The sequence below is a fragment of the Macrobrachium rosenbergii genome, chromosome 58 (genome assembly GCF_040412425.1).
Source record: "Macrobrachium rosenbergii isolate ZJJX-2024 chromosome 58, ASM4041242v1, whole genome shotgun sequence".
NCBI classification, from domain to species: domain Eukaryota; kingdom Metazoa; phylum Arthropoda; class Malacostraca; order Decapoda; family Palaemonidae; genus Macrobrachium; species Macrobrachium rosenbergii.
Window position 1 is genome coordinate 20,856,057 of NC_089798.1, and position 22,733 is coordinate 20,878,789.

At 39.1% G+C, this 22,733-nt stretch overlaps 1 protein-coding gene across 7 annotated transcripts in view; it reads right to left on the reverse strand.

Moving 5' to 3' along the window:
• Positions 1-22,733, reverse strand: part of Mettl14 (methyltransferase like 14) — a 217,211-nt gene that overhangs the window by 24,100 nt on the left and 170,378 nt on the right. For all 7 annotated transcript variants that reach the window (XM_067101911.1, XM_067101916.1, XM_067101912.1 and 4 more), the window contains one exon: positions 17-189. In XM_067101911.1, coding sequence (XP_066958012.1) covers positions 17-189 — 173 coding nt within the window. The remainder of the gene's footprint in view (positions 1-16; positions 190-22,733) is intronic.

Below are 22,733 nucleotides of genomic sequence, written 5' to 3' on the forward strand. Positions count from 1 at the left end.
AGTTTAGTCAACTCACCTACGACGCCCCAAGCAAAAATGCTCTATGATGTGAAAGATTTCAACTGGTTTTTCTAATGATCCATACTCTGCCTCCTCCGAGATAATTAGGTCAATGTCTACATTCGCATGGATAAAGTCTCCATCAGTTGATCTTCTTACAGTGCCTTTTATTCCCATTAAACAATGTTCCTGAAAGACAAAAGAGCATTTGTTCTAAGTCCTTGGCTTGAAACTCAGTGAGTGACAAGTACTGAATTCAGCTTTAAGGAGCCAATAATTAACATCTAGCTATCTGGTAAAACAAACCATCTTTAACATTTTACTTTTCAAAACTCATAAATCAAGGTAATGATGAACAGGTACTTGATATGCTGGCTGTATTGCAGGTGGGAGGTAGGAATATTAACAACACATTATTTTCCTGCAATTTATCATTTTTTGAACTTAAATATACAAGGTAAGTATATAAAAAACAAACAAATAAAGTAATACATAGCAAGAATTCTATATTTCTCTTGTATACAGTATGTATACACATACAGTCACACCAAGAACTTACACGAGGTTAGGTTCCAGGGCACCTCGCGCAAGGCGAATTTTTGCGTAAGTTTGGCACGATCTCTAAAAATGCTAATAAATGCTTATTTCTGAAGTTTAAATACTAAATATGATCCGAATCATCCTCCCAAATTATTAAGCTAACTTTTAAATGAAATTATAGTTACTGTAATTTCATTTAAAAGTTAGTTTAATACATTACCCTTAAAAAGAGAAATAAATGGTTGACATAAAAATAGCGAGTTGGAAAAGAACTTCTGTCTCTCTTCCCTTCCGACCGACCTATTTTTAGAAGTCGTCTCAACCTCTTTATAATAACTTCTTTATTCTACGTCTCTTTCTCTTGTTCTGAAATGCTTTTTCATGAACAAACAATGCTTTTTATTTGGAGACTGATACAACTCTTAGTTATTATGTCTCTATGTTTTAGAATGTATCTGCCACACTAGCGCATTTACACTTCTTAAATGGTACAGGTAAAATTAGATCAATTTAAACTATCTACTGTACAGGTAAAAATGCACAGAGAAATAATAAGTTGTTATTTATGAATTATTAGAGAGAGAGAGAGAGAGAGAGAGAGAGAGAGAGAGAGAGAGAGAGAGAGAGAGAGAGAGAGAGAGAGAGAGAGAGAGAGAGAGAGAGAGAGAGAGAGAGAGAGAGTTATCTTTACGTTAGATATCAAAAGAAGGAAATTCAGTATTAAACTAACTTTTAAATGATATTGAAGTTACAGTAATTTCATTTAAAAGTTAGCTTAATATATACCCTTAAAAAGAGAAATAAATGGTTGACGTAAGAATATAGGAGAGTGTGAAGAATAGTATACTATTTCTCTCTCTCCCCATTCCACTGATATATTTTTAGAAGTGTTCTCAACCTCATTTTTAAAAATTTCTTTATTCTGTCTCTTTCTCTTTGTTCTGAAATGCTCTATGTTTTAAAACGGCGCATTTACAGTTTGCAGACTGTAGAGGTAAAATAAGATCTATTTAAAATTATCTACTGTACAGTTAAAGACATACAGAGAAACAGTAATATGTAGGTTGCGCTAACTACGAACGAGAGAGAGAGAGAGAGAGAGAGAGAGAGAGAGAGAGAGAGAGAGAGAGAGAGAGAGAGAGAGAGAGAGAGAGAGAATTAGTAGGAAACCTTTGACTCGCTAATCAGCAACATTCTCCCTTATTGTCAAGTTAAATCGACATGTCTGACAGCTTTGCCTTCGAGCTTCAAACAAAAGGTGAGGGAATTGCCTTCGAGCTTCGAACAAAAGATGAGGGAAAGATATTTGTTTGTTTAATAGATGTATCACATACAAATTTTGTAATTATAGTTACATTACTATTATTGTAATTATAGTTATATTACTATTATTATTATTATTATTATTATTATTATTAATCTTACTAATACTTATTACTAGTACTTATTAATAGGTAAAAAATTTATTTATACAAAACAAATAAACATATGTACCATAAAAATTCTCTCATCTTAGTAAAAGAGAGAGAGAGAAAAAAATTGTTACTTTTATTCTTTAATGTTATTTAATTTACACATAAAAGCATGAAAACTTAAAAATTACATAAAAATTGAACAAACACTTTTGCAGCGTTTCTCAGTATTTGCAAATATTCCATGTCTGTGAAAAACTTGTGTATGACAATTAGTTAGGTTCCAATGAAAAGTTCACGTGTCCATGAATTCGCGCAGCTTGAATTGGGCAAGTTTGGGGTATTACTGTACTGCCAGTAGAATGTCTTATCCAAAACAATGTAGCCAAAACTCAAAGTTCTTCACAGCCTTATTTGTCACCAGCTGGAATGCCTTGTTTCATATATTTTCCCAAATTCTTTAATACAGGTAATATCTTACTGCAATTCCCACTCAACTGTAAACATACTGTTGAGGCAAATCTCACAAAAATCTAGAGTTGCAAATCTGTGTTTTAGTTAATATACTTTAAAGTAATGGCAAAACTAACAATTACAATGAAATCTGAACTATTACAAGTGACTTGTAATCGTCCTGCTGTCATAACATGTATTTAATTAAGTGACACAAAAATCAGTTATTTTGGCTGTGAAAGTTTAATCAGATCACTAAATGGTTCCCCCTCGAGAAACTTAGTTGTTTGACAGAAACATTACTGACTGATTCGTGGGGTTTGGTGAAACCAGTAAGACTTTGAGGGTTAAATTTTGATTTTAACATTTGGGAAGTAGACACTGACTGACTGATTAATGGCTAATTGGCATCACAACATCTTGGTTACTGGCACCATAATAAATTTACATAAGAAAAAAATAATTGAATACATTTAAAAGGAGTTTCATATAAAAATATCTGAAAATATATATAATATATATATATATATATATATATATATATATATATATATATATATATATATATATATATATATATATATATATATATATATACATATATATATAAATAATCAACACACAATCACGTGTGGAACAGAAATAAATTTCTGACTCACGTCCAGAGTTTATCGAACCCAGCTCTTTCAGGTGGAACCCTCTAGGCAAAGATATTATCTTTGTTTTATTTATCATTCTGATCCACTATCTTAATCTTACAGGCCATAAAAAGACAAGTCAAGAACGATAATAAGATATTTTGGAACCTGAGAGCAACTGCACCTGCAAACAATAATAATTGGAATTACCTGGACAAGCTAACTGCTTGCATACCAGTAAATTTATCCCAACTTCCCGACCCAGCAATGACCCAAAATAGACAGCATTTCATTCGAATTATCCCTTCTGGAGTGAATAAGATAGAAATAATCAACACACACTTAATGAATAAAAAGAACAAAAAAGAAGCACATTAAATCCAGAGTCATGGGGAAGGAAGGTACAGAAATAAATTTCTGACTCACATCGATCGTTTATCACCACGAACCCAGGTCTTTACAAAACAGCTGGTATGCAACAGCAGTTAGCTTGCCCAGGTAATTCCCTGGGTATATATATATATAGTTGCTCATATGTATATATATATATATGTATATATATATGTATATATATATATGTATATATATATATATATATATATATATATATATATATATAGTATATATATATATATATATATATATATATATATATATATATATATATATATATATTCCAACTTTCTCTTGACTTGTATGGCCTAGTGGATAGTGCCCTTGCCTTCCACCTGAAAGACCTGAAATTCTGATCCCCAGCTCTTTCAGGTGGAAGGCAAGGACGCTATCCACTAGAATCAGAAATTTAACCTGAATATATATATATATATATATATATATTATATATATATATATATAATCAACACACAATCATGTGTGAAACATATAAAAATACATATATGTGTATATATATATAGTTGCCTACATATATATGGCAGTATATATATATATATATATATATATATATATATATATATATATATATATATATATATATATATATATATATATATATATATAAACATACATATATGTGAATCTGTGGGATTCACTTATACACTGAAGTCATGTGCATCTACTGTGATTTTTTAAGCATATATATATTATATACCAGTATATATTATATATATACAGTAAACCCCCCATACTCACGTTCTCACAATTTGTGGACTCAAGCATTCGCTGGTTTCTCTGTGGAACATATCTACCCATTATTCATGGAAAATTCGCCCATTCGTGGTATTTTTCACTGAGAAATATTCACTAATTACTGTATTTTCATATAATTTCATGAATAAATGTACTTTTTGTGACAAAATTATTAAAATACTCAGGCATTAGCATTTTTACAGGGTTTTTCTTGTGTTTAAACTATCAAAATGGGCAGTCCTAAGTGTTTTTAGAGGGGTTTTAAGTATTTGCAGATTTTAGCTATTTGCAGGGGATGCGGTACACATCCCCACAAATACAGGGGTTCACTTTATACATTACATATATATATATATATATATATATATATATATATATATATATATATATATATATATATATATATATATATATAATTATATATATATATATATATATATTTTATATATATATATATATATATATATATATATATACATATATAAAATATATATATATAAAATATATATATATATATAATTATATACAGGCAGTCCCCGGTTAACGGCAGGCTCGAGTAACGGTGATCCAGTTTTATGAGGCTTGTCTAGCGATGAAAATCAGCAATTTTCGACGCCGAAAATCGCCGATTTCCGTTTATCGCCGCCAATAATTGGGTACTGGCGCCACTACATACCTAACAGAGGCATCGATAACCGAAAATCGGCGCTTTTTGGCACCAATAAGCCCCAAAAATCGTCGAAAAAGCTCCAAAAATCGCCGATTTTTGGTTATCATCACACCCTCAGAAACAGAACCCCACCGATAACTGGGGACTGCCTGTATATAAATATAAATATATATATATATATATATATATATATATATATATATATATATATATATACAATAAAATATATATATATATATATATATATATATATATATATATATACACACAATAAAACCCCAGATTCGCTGGGATGCGCCCACACCACCTCCGCGAATAGCTCAAATCCGTGAATAATTACAACCCCCCTCTAAAAATGCTTATATCTGTCTACCATGAAAGGTCAAACACCAAAGTATGCCTAAAAATACCAACCTACATCAAATATACATTAAAATATTACCTTATTACTGTATTAATCTTTGAAATGATACTATTAAAATATAATTTCCAAGCCATCTTAAACATTTTATCATTACATTTATACGTACGTACTGTATGGCTTACAGCTGTAGGTGAAAATAATCCAGTCCCCCCTACGTATTCAGCCATGCACATTTTCTTTCATGTAGTTACAAGCCGTCATGATTTCTTTTCGGGGGGAACCATTGGTATTTATGTATATGTAATTCACAAAAAGAGAGACAAAAAATAAAAAACATGCACATTTTAAAAAATTTAATACTACGTATATTTGTACCTGTCTACCATGGAAGGTCAAACACCAAGTATGGCTAAAAATACCAGCTTACATCAAATATACATTAAACTATTACCTTATTACTGTATTAATCTTTGAAATGATACTATTAATATAATTTCCACGCCATCTTAAACATTTTATTGTTACATTTATACGTACGTACTGTATGGCTTACAGCTGTAGGTGAAAATAATCCAGTCCCCCTACGTATTCAGCCACCCACATTTTCTTTCATACAGTTACAAGCTGTCCCGTTTTCTTTTCGGGGGGAACATTGGTATTTACGTATACGTAATTCACAAAAAGAGACAAAAAATAAAAAAAGGTATGCATATTTTTAAAAATTTACTACTACTTATATATTTAGATTACTACATACATAAATCATACGGGTACTCACCAGCGATGAATGTTGATTAAAGATGATGATGATGAATTAGCTGTGCAGTGTGATGAATGATGATGAAGATATGACTACACAGCAAAGCAGAGGGTGCCTCTTCACCTTCAGGAGGTGCTTCGGGAGGCATTTCTTCAGTTGATTTGGGAGGCACTACTTCAGGGAATTGGGGAGGCACTACTTCAGGCGATTGGGGAGACACTTCTTCAGGCGATTCGAGAGGCACTACTTTGGGTGATCTGGGAGGCTTTGGAGGGGCCTTCTTCATCCATTTGATGAACATGGTGATAGGCAGCTGCTGTTAATGCTTTTTCATGGTGGTGAGGGCTTGATTATAGGGCTCCCATGCTAAATCAAGGATGTTTGAAAACTTTAAGGAGCACTCCATAAAACATACTCCTGCGTATCCTTGATCATTCTCTTAACGTGAGACAGATGTTCCAAAGTCAGGCCGCCCTCCTTTTCCTTCTGCTCCTCCCCTGAACCTGGCGTATCTTCTTCCTCACTGGCAGACTTCGTCAGCTCTTCCAAATCCTGGTCCGTCAGGGGGTCAGAGTGAGCATCAATAAGAGTGCCGATTTCGTCTTTGGTGACGTCCTCAAAGCTTTCTCCACCTAGAATCCTCGCCAACTAGACAGCCTTATTAATGGCCGAATGTTGAATTTCTTCAGGAGAGAAGCCCCTGTAATCATGAACACACTCCAGCCACAACTTGTTCCAGCATGCATTCAGGGTCTCCTTCTTCATGTCATTCAGTGATCGGCTGATGATGCTCAGACATGTGGCAATCATGAATTTACACCAATATTCTTTTAGCGTAAATTTACTGTCACTGTTCATTGCATTCACAAGGTGCTGGAGGGAGTTCCTGGTATAGAGTGCCTTGAAGGTACGGATCACGTCCTGGTCCATAGGCTGGAGGAGAGAGGTGGTGTTGGGAGGGAGGAACTCAAGCTGGACTCCCTTGTAATAAAGATCGGGAGGGTGGCCACCAGCATTATCCATAATCAGCAACACCTTGAACTCCATGACCAAGTCGTTCAGGTATTGCCTAACTTGAGGGATGAAACTCTGATGGAACCAGTACTTTGTGAGGACTTTGGTGATCCAGGCCTTAGGGTTATGCATCCAGAACACAGGAAGCAATGCCTTGTTCTTATTCTTGAGGGCCCTGGGGTTTGCAGCCTTGTAAATGAGGCCTGGTTTAAGCATGAAACCAGCTGCATTCCCACACACAATGAGGGTAACCCTAACCTTCTGGGCCTTGAATCCGGAGGCTTTAGCTACATCCTTCATAAGGCATGTCCAGGAAGGCATCTTCTTTCAGAACAGGCCAGTCTCATCCATATTGAACACCTGTTCTGGATGGCAGCCCTTCTCCTCGATGATTTTCTTGAAGGCCCCCAGATATTTCGCAGCTGCTTCAATGTCTGCAGATGCTGATTCCCAATGCAATGTAACATTTGCTGGCCTGGAAACCTTGAGGCGCTGATGATGGTCCTGCTTGGGGCTCTTCCCCCTCTTCTTCTTCTGCTTCTGTAGATGCTGGCTCATCAAAGCCTAAGAATTCTAATTTGCCTTCTTCAACGCCTTCCTCTGACTGTACTACGTCGTTGCCTTCCTTAGCAGTTGATAACTGCTGGTAGAGTTGTTGCGCTTTCTCGCGAATGATGTTGGATTCGAGGGGCACGTTCTTCTTCCGGCAGTCCTTTATCCAGAATGCCAGAGCAGATTCCATCTTCACGATTGTTTTATCCCGCACAGTTGAAACTGTCTTTGCACTACCGAAGTAGCTCATACTCACAGACTTGCGTATCTCCGCCTCTTTCTTCTTGATATATCTCACTGTGCTTCTCATTAACATTAAAATGGCAGCCAACCACGGCAAAACTTTTGCCCTCCTTTAACATGTCAAGAAGCTTCACCTTCTCCTTGCGTTTCATAACAGTCTTCTTTCTTTTAGACTCTTTGCCAGAAGTCTTTGAAGGAACAGGGCATTTTTTAGGAGGCATTTTAGGGCCAAATACAGCTGATGCACCAAGATTAAAAAACCAAATGCAAAGGAGTGCGATTTCACACGGTAAGAAGATGCTGCGAACTACACACGAACTGAGAAGGATGCTGTGGATGCGGTCTCCCAGAATTCCATGTTTGCAAGTTGGTTGTGAATATTCAGCCAATCAGCGCCAAGTGAACAGCCAATGAGCGCCAAGGAAAATGAATGGTGCTTCTGGATTGGCTGCCTTGTAGATGACAGCCAATAGTGTGTCGGGTATCACTGGTCCTGGGTACACAGCGTCCATCATCTCGAGTTCTTTATATCTGCAGAGAGGTGGCTTGGGTGAAGCACTTTTAAGAAAAACAAATATATGTTATTAAAATTTTGCTGTGTTTACATTAATATATTACAGTACTGTAATATTTGAAAATTAGTAAATCTTTTTTCATCATACAAAATGTACTTACATTAGTCATGAATATATACTTAGTACATACATGAAAATGCTCCGTTCTTTGCGCTCCTCGTAAAACATACGAAAAATCTACTATTCCTGTTGTCTTAAATCATTTTAGATATCTCTAAAATCATAAGAAAACCTTACTTTACTGTACTCTGTATCATCCTAAAACACTTTTTGTATGTAATATTTAAAAATCATCCTACAACAAAACATTTAATAAAATTATTCTGCCGTTTGTGCAGAATATCAGTGTTAGTATATGTACGCGTCAGTGAATACAGTAGTACCATGCATAATTTCTGATGAAATATATTTGAAAATGACCCAATATAACTCGTTTCATTGCTATCTCGTTTGTGTGTTTTATGCCTGTACTTAGTACATACTATGAAAATGCTAATATTTTTGAAATTGTGCATTAAATGTCCCTCCTAATCCTGTTGTCTTCTAAGGCCTCTGGTCAATAGCCTACAATTAATGACTGAAGAGAAGAAAGTAGACATGATTGTTTTGTTAAAAGAGGCAAAAGTCATGTAAAGTTAAAAATCATCATTACAACATGACATCAATAAAATGTCGCCTGCATTGAGCATGAACAAGGTAAAAGTGCTATTCAGCCCTACTGTACCACCTTCAATGCCATGTTCAAATACTTACTAAACATGACAAATTATCCGTCAAATCATTGTATAACGGCACAGCCAATTCATCATCATCATCATCTACAGCATACTGTAATCAACATTCATCACCAGTTACTACCCGTATGATTTAACTTTATTATTTATTATTATTAAGGATACCCAGCGCAGTCTTCTTCTTCTTCTTTTAACATGCTTTTTTTCCCATTTTTGTATGGGGTAAGCATGATGCCTTCTTTTGAAGGACTTTTTGATTTGGCTTTGGGGTAGACCGTAGTCTCGATCGGCTGCCCTGCCTGACATTGCTTAGACCCCGGTAGCATATGGTACATGTATCACACCAGAGCCAACGCCCTTTCTCAGTAGTATTACATATTATTTAATTTCTATTACTATTATATGTACTGTACTGTAGTACAGTGTCATTATTGCTTTACATGATTATTTAATGTTATTATACAATAAATATGAAAATACAGAATATTGCTATCGAAAAGACAAAAAATCTGCATCCACTTAATAGGCAGGATTCTTCTTCTTATTTTTATAGATATGTTCCATGGAAAACCCCTGGGTAATACATGTGACTTTCCATGAAATTTTTTGATTTGTTCCACAGAAAAACACGTAGTCTGGGTGAGTCTGTGAACCTTGAGAAAGCGAATACAGGGGTTTACTATATATATATATATATAGACCCAACGCCCTTATATCAGTATATTATATATATATATATAATTTCTATTATATATTATATATATATATATATATATATATATATATATTGCTTTATATGATTATTTAAATATTATTATATATATAAATATAAAATATATATATATATATATAAATAGACAAAAATATATATATATATATATATATATTATTAAATATTTTTATAGATATGTTATAAAACCCATATATATATATATATATATATATATATTTTTTAGATATATTCCACATATATAAATATATAATGAGTGATATATATATATATATATATATATATATATATATATATATATATATATATATATATATATATATATATATATATATATATATATATATATATATATATATATATATATATATATATATATATATATATAATTACCCCACAGCCCAAGAGACAATGTACTTATCAACTAAAAATTCCCCTTTGGATAACATATATGAAAATATATTATTCCCAAGGTAGAGTGAGGACGTTTGTAGCCTAATGCTTGTATATGAATCATAGTGATGTGATAAAATTCATTCATATATAAATATATATAGTCACAAAGTGTTCCAAATACCTGGTTGTTACACTTAACCCTTAAACGCCTACTGGACGTATCATACGTCGACTAAAATTGTCTGTTGGGTGCCAAGTGGACGTACTGTCACGTCGACTACAAAAAATTTCAACCTTCGGTCAACTTTGACTTGACCCGAAATGGTTGAAAATGCAATTGTAAGCTAAAACTCTTACATTCTAGTAATATTCAATCATGTACCTTCATTTTGCAACAAATTGGAAGTCTCTAGCACAATATTTCGATTTATGGTGAATTTTTTGAAAAAAAACTTTTTCTTACGCCAGCGCGATAACTCTGCCGAAAATTTCAGAAATTCTTTAGTCATTTTGTCGTAATTTTTGCACTGTTCTATATTAGCCGTTACATGAAGTTTTATATATGAAAATGTCTGCAATTTCATGTAAAATACAGCAAAATACAACCCATGGTTGTAGCTTTTATCAGTTTGGAAATATTTTCATATAAACCACGATAACTGCCAAAATTTCAACCTTCGGTCAACTTTGACTCGACCGAAATGGTAAAAAAACGCAATTGTAAGCTAAAACTCTTACATTCTAGTAATATTCAATCATTTACCTTCATTTTGCAACCAATTGGAAGTCTCTAGCACAATATTTTGATTTATGGTGAATTTTTGAAAAAACTTTTTCCTTACGTCCGCGCAGAAATTCTTTAAATCACGTTGTCGTAATGTTTGCACTGTTTTATATTAGTCATTACATAAAGTTTTATATATGGAAATGTGCGCAATTTCATGTAGAATACCACAGAAAATAACTCATGGTTGTAGCTTTTATCAGTTTTGAGATATTTTCATATAAATCACGATAACTGCCAAAATTTCAACCTTCGGTCAACTTTAACTCGACCGAAATGGTCAAAAACCCAATTATAAGCTAAAACTCTTACATTCTAGTAATATTCAATCATGTACCTTCATTTTCCAACAAACTGGAAGTCTCTAGCACAATATTTCGATTTATGGTGAATTTCTGAAAAAAAAAACTTTTTCCTTACGTCTGCTGAGGCGCGTAACTTGGCCGAACATCTCAGAAACTCTTTCGTCATGTTGTCGTAATGTTTGCATTGTTTTACATTAGTCGTTACATAAACTTTTATATATGAAAATGTGCGCAATTTCATGTAGAATACAACAGAAAATAGCTCATGGTTGTAGCTTTTATCAGTTTTGAAATATTTTCACATAAATCACAATAACTGCCAAAATTTCAACCTTCGGTCAACTTTAACTCTACCGAAATGGTCAAAAAACGCAATTGTAAGCTAAAACTCTTACATTCTAGTAATATTCAATCGTTTACCTTCATTTTGCAATAAATTGGAAGTCTCTAGCACAATATTTCGATTTGTGGTGAATTTTTGAAAAAAACATTTTCCTTACGTCTGCGCGGTAACTCTGCTGAACATCTCAGAAATTCTTTCGTCTCGTTGTCGTAATATTTGCACCGTTTTATATTAGTCGTTACATAAAGTTTTATATATGAAAATGTGTGCAATTTCATGTACAATACAACAGAAAATAACTCATGGTTGTAGCTTTTATCAGTTTTGAAATATTTTCATATAAATCACGATAAATAGAAAAAATTCGACTTTCGGTCAACTTTAACTCGACCGAAATGGTCGAAAACTGCAATTGTAAGCTAAAACACTTACAGTCTAGTACTATTCAATCAATTAGCTTCATTTTTCAACAAACAGGAAGTTTCTAGCACAATATTTCGATTTATGGTGAATTTTTGAAAAACATTTTTTTACGTCCAGCGTTTAATTCATGCTTCATTTTGTGATAATATTTTCTCTGTGTTGCTTTGATCGTTTTAAAATTTTTTATATATACCAAAATCATCGCAATTTAGTGTACAATACAAATAAAAAAATTAACTCATTAGCTTTAACCGTTTTGCTTACAGCGATTTGTATACAATTATATAAGAGTTTTTTTTTCGCTGTCATATATTCCAATATTTATATATGATAATGATATTTTTTCATTTCTGATGGTTGCATACTAAACTTCAGGCAATGACAAAAAAAGGAGCCAAAAATGAACTCTTAATCTTAAAAACTAAGCGTGCTGTGATTTTTGAAAAAACTTTTTTTCCGCTTCGGCGCTAACTCACCCTAACGCCGCCCGGCATACAGGAGACGTTTTTGTAAATAGGGCTTCGGCATTGAAGGGTTAACTTACCAATCAAAAATTACCTCACTACAGCCAGATACCTGAACTCTCATAACAAAAAAATACGACTGAGTACTCTAAAGACAATAGCAATCCTTTAAAAAAATTATTAGAAATGTGAGGTACCAATATTTAAACAAGAAATATTCTAAAGTAAAAGGGCATCACTCCATTACTGTAACTGTCTCCCAAGTTAGTCACTTCAGCAAAACAGGACAAAACAATGTCACGCTGTTTTATTTAGGGCAAATTCATACAACTTGTGGTCAATAAATGAAACACTATTGTAAAAAATTTTAAGTACAAAAATTTATTTTTAGTTCAAAATTAATATACCTAAAGAAAAATCACTACTACTTGAAAACACAAACTTAATTCTTTAATCAAATTATTAAACAATTAAATCACCAAAACGTTAGTATGTGATTTAAATTAAGTAAGCATCTTGAAAAACTAAGAGATTGTAAACATACCAAATATGTAAAAATATTAAATTCAAAAAGAATTAAACTAATGCTTGAAACGATACTAAGAACACAATTATACAAAACATGAAAATGAAATAAAAATGTTATACTGACCGGTCTACTAATCACTTATTTAAACACTTCAAATTATACCCTTCAAATTATATTATACCATGGTATTAATTTGCAAAATTCACTTTACCTTACACAAGCTTTCACAACCTGCAGCTAGATCTCACAAACTCAAATGGAGTGACCGACAATTAATTACTTTAAGTTATCTGAGAGAGAGAGAGAGAGAGAGAGAGAGAGAGAGAGAGAGAGAGAGAGAGAGAGAGAGAGAGAGAGAGAGAGAGAGAGAGAGAGAGAGTCAAAATAAAAAAATCAAAAACATTATTTCCATTTTACAATGGTTATTCTACATGTCATATTTTAGAAACATATACAACATTCACTGACTTATAAGATACCAGATACGTATTATTTATATCCCTGAATCAGACGCACATGACCACGCCCTATTACAAAGAATTCTTGTGGTTAAGATAATTATTAAAAAGCTAAAAAACATACAAATCAACCATTTTAAAAATAAGGAGTCATTATAATTTGAACTTAGAATCTAAAAAAAAGAAAAAATTTTTTTGCATACATAGGTATTGCTGTTTTAAAGTAATTAAGTTAATGAAACCTATAACTGTACAAACACACATTTACAGCACTGAAAGACTCAAGTAGGAAAACTAAAACAAGAATGAGACGACTGTTAAAAGCACTAACAAACAATATACAAACTTAAAGGACAGTGCATGGCTTAATATGTCGACCTTGCACCAAGCTAGCATTGTCTTCAATAATTAAGATCACCAATTAAGGCTGACTTAAAATGCAAACGATTTTGAAACAAAATTGCACATTCAACAAAAGTGCAACACAGCAAAACAAGCAAAAACTCTTGATTAAGACTAAAAGCTTAAGAGGATGGTAAGCCACATATTGAGTTCTTGTATATTTCCCTATACTATTATTTATTTTCAGGAAAATATGATTTTAATTTCTTTTTGAAAACCTTGACTGAAGGGGCAGTTCTAATATTAATTGGGATGTTGTTCCAGACTCTCGGCCCTTTAATTGATATTGCTTTAGCTCCCATGTCAGTAGTTGTTTGTCTTACAAAGAGGTCATTGAACTGATGAGTAGGTCTTACTTGTACATCGCTCACAGTGGGGAATTCAAAAACCCAGCTGGGAATTAAATGATTGCAAATTTTATAAGTAAATAAACAAAGGCCAAAAGTTATTTTGGTTTCCATATTCATCTACTCTAACTCTTTCAAAATTGGTGTAACATGATCATACTTTCTAGCCCCGCCAAAAGCTATTTTAGCTGCGAAATTTTGAGCTCTCTGAACCCAGTCTATTTGTTCTTTTATTGTCATTCCCCAGATTCTGCTGCAGTAGTTGAGTATGCTCAAGGCCAACGACTCTATTATTGTTAAGCGAGCTGTCTTATCTAACCTATCTTTTATGCGGCTGAGAAAGAATAATACGCCATTTACTCTTCTTGTTATGTGGCTGATGTGGTGATCGAATAACATATACTGTATTGATCCGTAAGTACACCAAGGTTCTTTACCGTTTGTGATGGCCTGATAGGTGTCTCATCAAAAAATATTGTTACATTTGTAGGCAATTTAGATATTAACTGGTGTGATCCTATGATTATACACTGGGTTTTATTCTCATTAACATTTAAGCCATTCACCTGAAAAGGGATTTTGACAAAGGAAAAATCTATTTCTGAGAGAGGCCCCGTGTCACCCGGTGAAATTCCATACTAACACGAATTTCTAGGTATAAATATTGCTAAATATACCAGAGAAAAAAGCTTTCAGGAATGCTGGAGTTACTACCCGCAGATCAAGCGTCTTCTAATGAAGACGTCGGTATAACCAAGGGTGAGTGAAAGAATCACAACCACAGAGCCACACTCGATAGACATCCCCATGTCAAGATCCCCGGGAAGAGCGAGGGGCCGTACCAGCGCCCATGCTCACCCGCCCGCCACGCAGCGACTCCAGCGCCATCTGAACTCATTCCAGACTAGCACCACCCCCAGGCTTGGCATGAGCAAGTAGGGGGGGCAAACCTGCTCCTGGGAGGGTCACCAGGTGACACGGGGCCTCTCTCAGAAATAGATTTTTCCTTTGTCAAAATCCCTTTTCTGAGCTCAGCCCCGTGTCAGCCGGTGGAATAGTGACAGAGAATCATGCCAAGACTGCAAAGCTACAACAGAAAACGAAACGTGATCAGAACAAAAACACATGCTATGAAAAAATAGATTTAATTATGATATCTCATCAAGGAAAATTAGATTTAATAACAGGTAAGTACGGGTGGAACAACACACACCCAACAATATAAAGACACAATGAATATGTAAACTTAAGTCTAAGAACAAAGTGGAATGACAAAAATACAATATAATTAGGGGTGGAATAAAAGACCCCTACAACATAATGGTATAAACATGAAAATACAAACTTAAATCTAAGAACAATGAGTTATATACAAAATCAGGAATTGAGGTACATGAAGCAAAATAAAAACCGCTCCAATACTTCTATCTTAATCTAAATTCACAGCATATCAAAATCCAATCATCAAGACAAACAATAACCAGGTAATACTAGCATCGATTATGAGGAGCAAGGCAGTGAGACATGATTGATCCAGAAAGGCAGGCAGAGAAATAAATGAGGCAGGTGGGCGGGGGGGAAAGGAAAGGGATTAAGGATAATTAAGGTGGGGAGATGACACTCCCCACAGCCACTGTAGAAAATTTCAGGGTTTCGAGTGATTTTAAATAGTGGCGCTTAAACACTACAGGTGATTTCCATCCCGTATACTTGGTAAGTTCAGCAAAATCCATATTATGAAAATAATTAGTGGAGGTAGCTACTGCACGGATATCATGAACCTTTGGGACTGAATCCGGGTTGGCTTGTTTAATAAAATACAGAATTTGCTGTCTTATAGCATTCAACGAAAGAGTTCCACCTTTTTCCCTGATAAAAAGAGGACCCGACTTATACTGTGGAGTTCTTTGTAGATAAGACTTTAAGGTATATACTGGACATAAGGATTGGTCCTGAGGAAGAGGCACCACCTTCCAGGGGGACCACCTGTCCTGAGGGTCTTCATTTTTAGCTAGGAACCTATGATCAGGGGAAAGGAGGACTTCTCCGGACGGGAGGAAATCGACATGATCATCACCTCTAGCGAGAGCCGATAGCTCTGAAATTCTGGCACCTGAAGCCAAGCTAATCAGAAACAAGGTTTTCCTTAACAGATCCAGATAAGAGCATTGTGAGTTATCAGTATCAGTGGCTAATTTCAGAACATCGTTGAGGAACCAGGTAACAGAATGTGGGCGTGTTACCGGCCTCAAACGGGCACATGCTCTAGGGATGGAGGAGAAGTACGAATCTGTAAGGTCGATTTTGAAACCATACAAAAATACCTTCTTTAAGGCTGATTTAGCTGTAGTAATAGTGGCCGGGGCGAGGCCTTTTTCAAACAATGATCTAAAGAAAGTAACCGCTAGGTTAGTAGTCATAGTTTGAGCTTCAGATGCCTTCAAAAAGGATGCCAGTTTTTTGACTGTTGAATCATACTGTCTGAGAGTAGAATCTCTCTTATCAGATTCTAGAAACAGTGTTGACGGGGTCAATGTTTGCTCCCTTTTTTGCAGCAAACTTTATAAAGTCCATAAAACCAGGGCATTCTGAATTCTTAAGGAAGCTGACACAGTCTTTGTTTGTACTACTTGGGTCAGTCTGGGTTTGGGTATCTGATGACACCGCAACTTGAGTTCCTGGAGCAGAGGGAACCAGTTGCTCTTCGGCCAATAGGGAGCTACCAGAGCTAGTTGGCCCTTGAATGACCTGAGTTTGTGCAGTACTTTCAACAACATGTTTATTGGGGGAAACAAATAGATCCTCTCCCAATAGTTCCAATCTATGGACAACGCATCCGTGGCAAAGGCCTGGGGGTCCAGGTTGGGAGCCACATAACAGGGAAGCTTGTGATTGCTCTCCGTAGCGAACAGATCCACTTGGAGTCCCGGAACCCGGCGGCGAATCCAATTGAACGATTCCCCGTCCAGAGACCACTCCGTCTCCAACGGAGTAGTCCTGGACAGGGAGTCCGCCACCACATTCCGCACCCCCGCTAGGTGGGTGGCTGACAAATGCCAGCCGTGCTTGTTCGCCAAGGAGAAGATAGCTACCATCACCTGGTTTACGCGACCTGATTTGGAGCCGCCCCTGTTGATGCAATGAACCACCACGGCGCTGTCCAACACCAGCCTGATGTGAATCTGGCCGGCGGGGCGGAGTTTCTTGAGAGTTAGAAACACTGCCATAGCTTCCAAGGTGTTTATATGAAACTGTTGGAACATTGTAGACCATGTCCCTTGAACTTTTTGTTTTGGTGAGTACCCTCCCCAGCCGCTTAATGAAGCGTCTGTGTGGATTACCACGCCGGAGGGGGAAATTGGAGTGGAACCGACTTCGACAGGCCACTGGCTGTGGACCATGGTCGGAGCCTTGTTTTCAAGATTCGCAGGATTGAAGAGACCCTGTCTCTGAGCCTGACATTGGCTCGTCTCCGCCACACTCTGTTTATATCTTTTAGCTTCGCTTTCAAGAGCAGGTCCGTCACTGAGGCAAACTGAAGGGAGCCGAGAATTCTCTCTTGAGACCAGCGGGATGCTGCTTTGTCCTTCAAAAATTTCCTGGTAGCGGCGGCAATCTCCTTCCGCTTGGACGGTGGGAGGGACAGCCTGTACGAGGACAGGTCCCACTGGAGACCCAGCCACTGAAACCGGGACTCCGGAGTCAGGCGGGATTTCTCCCTGTTCAACTGAAAGCCTAACGACTCCAGGAACTTGATCACTACGGCTGTAGCCTTCCGGCACTCCTGAACTGTTGGAGCCAAGATTATCCAATCGTCCAGGTAAGCCGCCAGGGAGATCCCCCGGGACCGCAGTTGCTGAACGACTGTTTCTGCCAGTTTCGTAAAAATTCTGGGGGCTACAAGGAGTCCGAAAGGCATGACCCTGAAGGAGTAGGCTTGTTTCCTGAGCTTGAAACCCAGGAAGGGAGAGAAGTTCCGCGCAACCGGGACGTGATAGTAAGCGTCTGAAAGATCGATGGAGGTGGTGACGGCTCCACGCGGCAGTAGAGTCCGTACTTGAGCCACCGTAAGCATGCGAAACTTGTCGCATCTTATGTAGCGATTTAGACGTGACAGATCTAGAATCACTCTTTGCTGATCGGAATCTTTCTTTGGAACAGTGAACAACCTGCCTTGAAATTTGAGGTGCCTTACTTCCTTTATTGCTCTCTTGTTGAGAAGCTCCGTCACAAAATCCTGTAGGGTTTTGGAGGGGGGTTGGTAAAATCTGGTCAAGGGAGGGGGATCCTTGATCCAGCTCCAACCCAGACCCTTGGACACCATACTGTGTGCCCAAGGACTGAAGGACCACTGGTCTCTGAACCAGTAAAGGTAACCACCTACCTGACTGGTCTCAGTGGGAGGAAGAGGGTTTGTTTCCTCTACCATGGCCTGATTTTCCCCGGGAGGCAGATCCAGCTTTGCCTCTGAATGGGGCTCGACCTCTGCCTCCCCTTGCGCTTCTATTAAGGCCGTGAAAGACCCCACGGCCCTCATAGGTGGAATTGTACGCCGGAGAGGAGACGTACGATGGTGCAGCAAGGGATTGGGCTGGTTGGACCAGCACGTATTGAGGGGGTTGAGCCTTGGAGGTGGAGGGTTGGCCCACCGCCGAGACTGGGACAGCCTGAACCATTGTCTGGGGTTGAGGCCTCCTGTGCCTCCTGAATCGTTTCCCCGACTTACTCTGGGAGCTGCCAGATTCGGGGGTCTTCCGCTTGAAGGCGGAGATACCCCAACGAGAGCGTAGGCTTTGATTGGCCCTGGTAGCCTCACTCAGGACGTGGGAGACTTCGTCCTCTGGGAATAGATTAACCCCCAGATGGAACTCTTCATGAGCTTGTTAGGCTCATGACGAATGGTGGCATCCGCGAAAATGAATTTGCGGCACTCCAACTTTGCCACCATGAAGTCATACAGGTCTGACTGAAACCCTGCTAACAGGGATTTAGCCAGAACCTGAAACAGCGGCTCCTCTGCACAGGAGACGGCGACCGCTTCTGATAGGCACAAGGAGTTTAAGGACCGGCTTAGTCTACTCTGTGCCTCAAACTCCGCCTTCAGGAGAGCTTCTGGGAGTTTAGGAAGCTGCTCGCTGAACTGAGAGGACGCACAGAAAGCGTCCAACTTACCCGCTGTAAATGTGGACGGGGTGTCCTTCCAGAACTCCTCACCTCCCGGGAATACCAGGGATGTGGAGTCCGTCTCCCTGAGCTGAGGCAAGGGTTTGCCTTCGAAGCAAGCCTGAGCCGTCGCCAAAGCAACTTTGTTCAGGCAGGGAGTGGGCAACTTATCACCCAGGGAAAACATGGTGTAGTTGCCCTTGAAGGGAGTCAATTTCGTATTCTCTGCCTGCCACTCCGTAAGAGTGTGCAACAGAGCAGATTGGGCCTGGTCCCTAGGGAAGATCACCGTCTCCTTAGGGACCTTGTCTGAGCGTACCCAGGCTTCCTCCGTCAGCCTAACGAGAAGCCTGGGTAGGGGGCAAGAGATCAGGAGGAAGAACTCCAACTCCTCCAGGCGCCTCGTGCCCAGACCCTCAATGGTCAGAGTATCTTCGTGCCGAATGGCACGAAGAGCAAAACGCCACGGGTTCCCTACATCAAAAGAAGGGAGGGAGGCAGTATCAGGAATCTGGTAATTTGGTCCGGCACAGCCGGAGCGCGCCATATCGGCAATAAGATTCTCCTGACTCTGTAGCCTCTCCACCAGCTTAGAAAGCTTCGAGTCGACCTCCGAAGAGAACTTTGCGAGTAACATCCCCGCAAACGCCTCAGGGTCAAAGGGAGGCTGGCGAGGAGGGCTGGGTCTGGCCGCCCTCTTACTCGCTCCTTTGCCCGAGGTACTTGGTTTGCTCCCGGAGGCCACAGGTACGGCAACCTTAGCCTTCGACGGGGGGAAAGGGGATGCCTTGCGGGAAGACGAGGACTTGAAGCCCTTCGCCTTCCACGACGTCTTCAACTTGGGGACAGTAGATGGAGCGCTGTCCCTCAAGATAGAAGACTTAGAAAAGCCCTGAAAGGAAGAGGTAGAGGATGAAGGGGAATCAAAGAGGGCGCCCGCCCCCGCTGCCTCACTTACCTCGCCACCTACCTGGTCCTGCTCAGTGTTCATGGGCTCCAGGTCCAAGTCCAGAGCGGCGACGTCCTCCGAAACCTCCGCGTAAAGAGGATCTTCTAGGAGTGGCTGGGTCACGACCCGGATCTGCTCGATGATGGGTGCGGCCACGTCAGCTGGTACGGCCGCAGCGATCCGGGCTCCGGGGTAGAGCAGATCTCTCAGCTTCCCGTCGAGAACGTAGGGTTTCCCCGACGGGACGTTCCTCCCAAACCCAGCCACCCAGGCACGGAGAGACTCTAGGGCCTCCTTCTTGGAGGACTCGTCGGCCTGAAAGGGGAACAGGGAATCAAGGGGTGGCTAATATATACCGTAAATAATATAAGCGCTAAAACACAAAATATAGCAACACAGCAAGCTGTAACTATCATGAAGATGGAAAGTAAGCAGCTTACCGACTCGTCCTGGATGCACCCACAAAGAGCGAAGCAAACCTCACAGCCCTCCGGATGCCAGACGATTAAGTCATCAAGCCGGACCGCACAGCCAGCGTGGGTTCGACACACCACGTGCCCGTAGGGTTGGTGGAGGGTGGCGGTACACCCGGGCTCCTCACAACAAACAGTCTGTAAGTGTGAACAGTAAATGAGCTTACCCTCCTAAGAAACTTAAACTAAGCAGGCACAGGTATTTTCAAACTGTACCACCGGAGTACTCCGGCGGAATGAAAAACCCCCGTCAGAGACGGGCCTACTAGAAAAGTAACTTAAAATTAAGGTGAGCAAGAAACCCCCTCGACTGCCGGAATACTCCGGCGGAACGAGGGAGCCGAATCAACGGGACCTTCACCACAAGGGGTGCCGGAAATAGGACGGCGGAACCCAAGGGTAAGATCACCAGACTCTATAACAATAACAGAAATAAACATATATCCGACGGCGGAGTGAGCCGCCGGGAATAATATCAATGCATACATATACAGAGGATGGTAACATAATCGGTTAACAAAGATATACAAGTCCACATTCCCCGGAGTCCGGTACCACCCCCTCTGGGGATCTCAAGCCTCTACCGCTAGAGAACAATAGAAGGGTGAGGCTACAAAACACCACAAATCCACAAGGGCAGGTGTAAGCGCTGGTCAACCCAACAAGAGTATCTCGAACGCCGGAGCGAACGCGGGACAAGGCTGAGAAGAGAAACCCTGAGAAGAATCGAAAACCTGCTCCATTCTACGAGAGCGGGTTAACGAAACACAGAGCTCAGCAAAATGCCATCTGGGACCAGCCCTGGGAGGGAGCGAATCCCTCCACCAGGAAAGATCCAACAACTCGGGGTGGACGTCAGACACCGACGTCACCCGCGCAAGAAGATGACAAAGAGCTGGACCAGAGTAGACCAGGGTAGGAGGGGGTGGGGGTGGTGGGACAGGGAAGGGAGTAGGCCAGAGCAGAGGAAAACAGGAGACTGGGGAAGAGACTTCACCCGCTCAACTGTAAACCAACCATTAGGTAATAATACCAGCTGGAGAGATCATGGCCTACTACGAAGGAAAGGGAAGGGAAAAGCAACTAAGGCCTCCATACTCTCACCCCACACATAGACGTAGCCTATGACATAAAACAAGGGGGGAGAAGGAAAAGGGGGGAACGAGGGAACAACAGGGAGAGAAATTCCCGAGTCGAAGACCAGCCAGAGCCGAACGTAAGGGAATGCTATAAAAGCATGGAGGAGACACACCCACAGAAAAAACCTCAACCCCTCCGTAAAGAAGGGGGAAGACAGTGGGGTCTCACTCCACAACCCAAACAACGGTCAGAGGAAGGAACAACAACAGAAACTCCCTCCACCTGCTGACCCTCTCCTCTCGCCTAACCTAACCCAGGTGAAAGGGAGAGCAGGAGGCCAAAGGCGCAATAAAAAGCCTAACATACACTAGGCTACTATGATAACCAGAATAAATCACCATCATATGAGCATAAACAATAAAATAAAATAATTTTATGCTTGTGCTAGGCGCGTAGCCTAACCGAGAAAGGCGACAGGGTGAACCTGACGGCCCCACGGAAACTATAATAATGTAAACAGTTAACAACATGATGTCGAGCACTAGCAAAATAATAATATAATAATTATAAAGCTAAAACTGTCCAAGAGGAAACATCCTGGGGAGTTACCTAAGCGGGAAGATGACGGGAACCCGACGCGGGAACCCCAATGATACGGTTCAACAACATTATCGTTAGAGAGATACCGAAACAACCCAGCTAGGAAAAGCCACCAGGATGAATCCTAGGGGAATAAAGATAAGTAATGAGCCGACAAGGAAAAACCCAAACAGAACAAGCTGGACG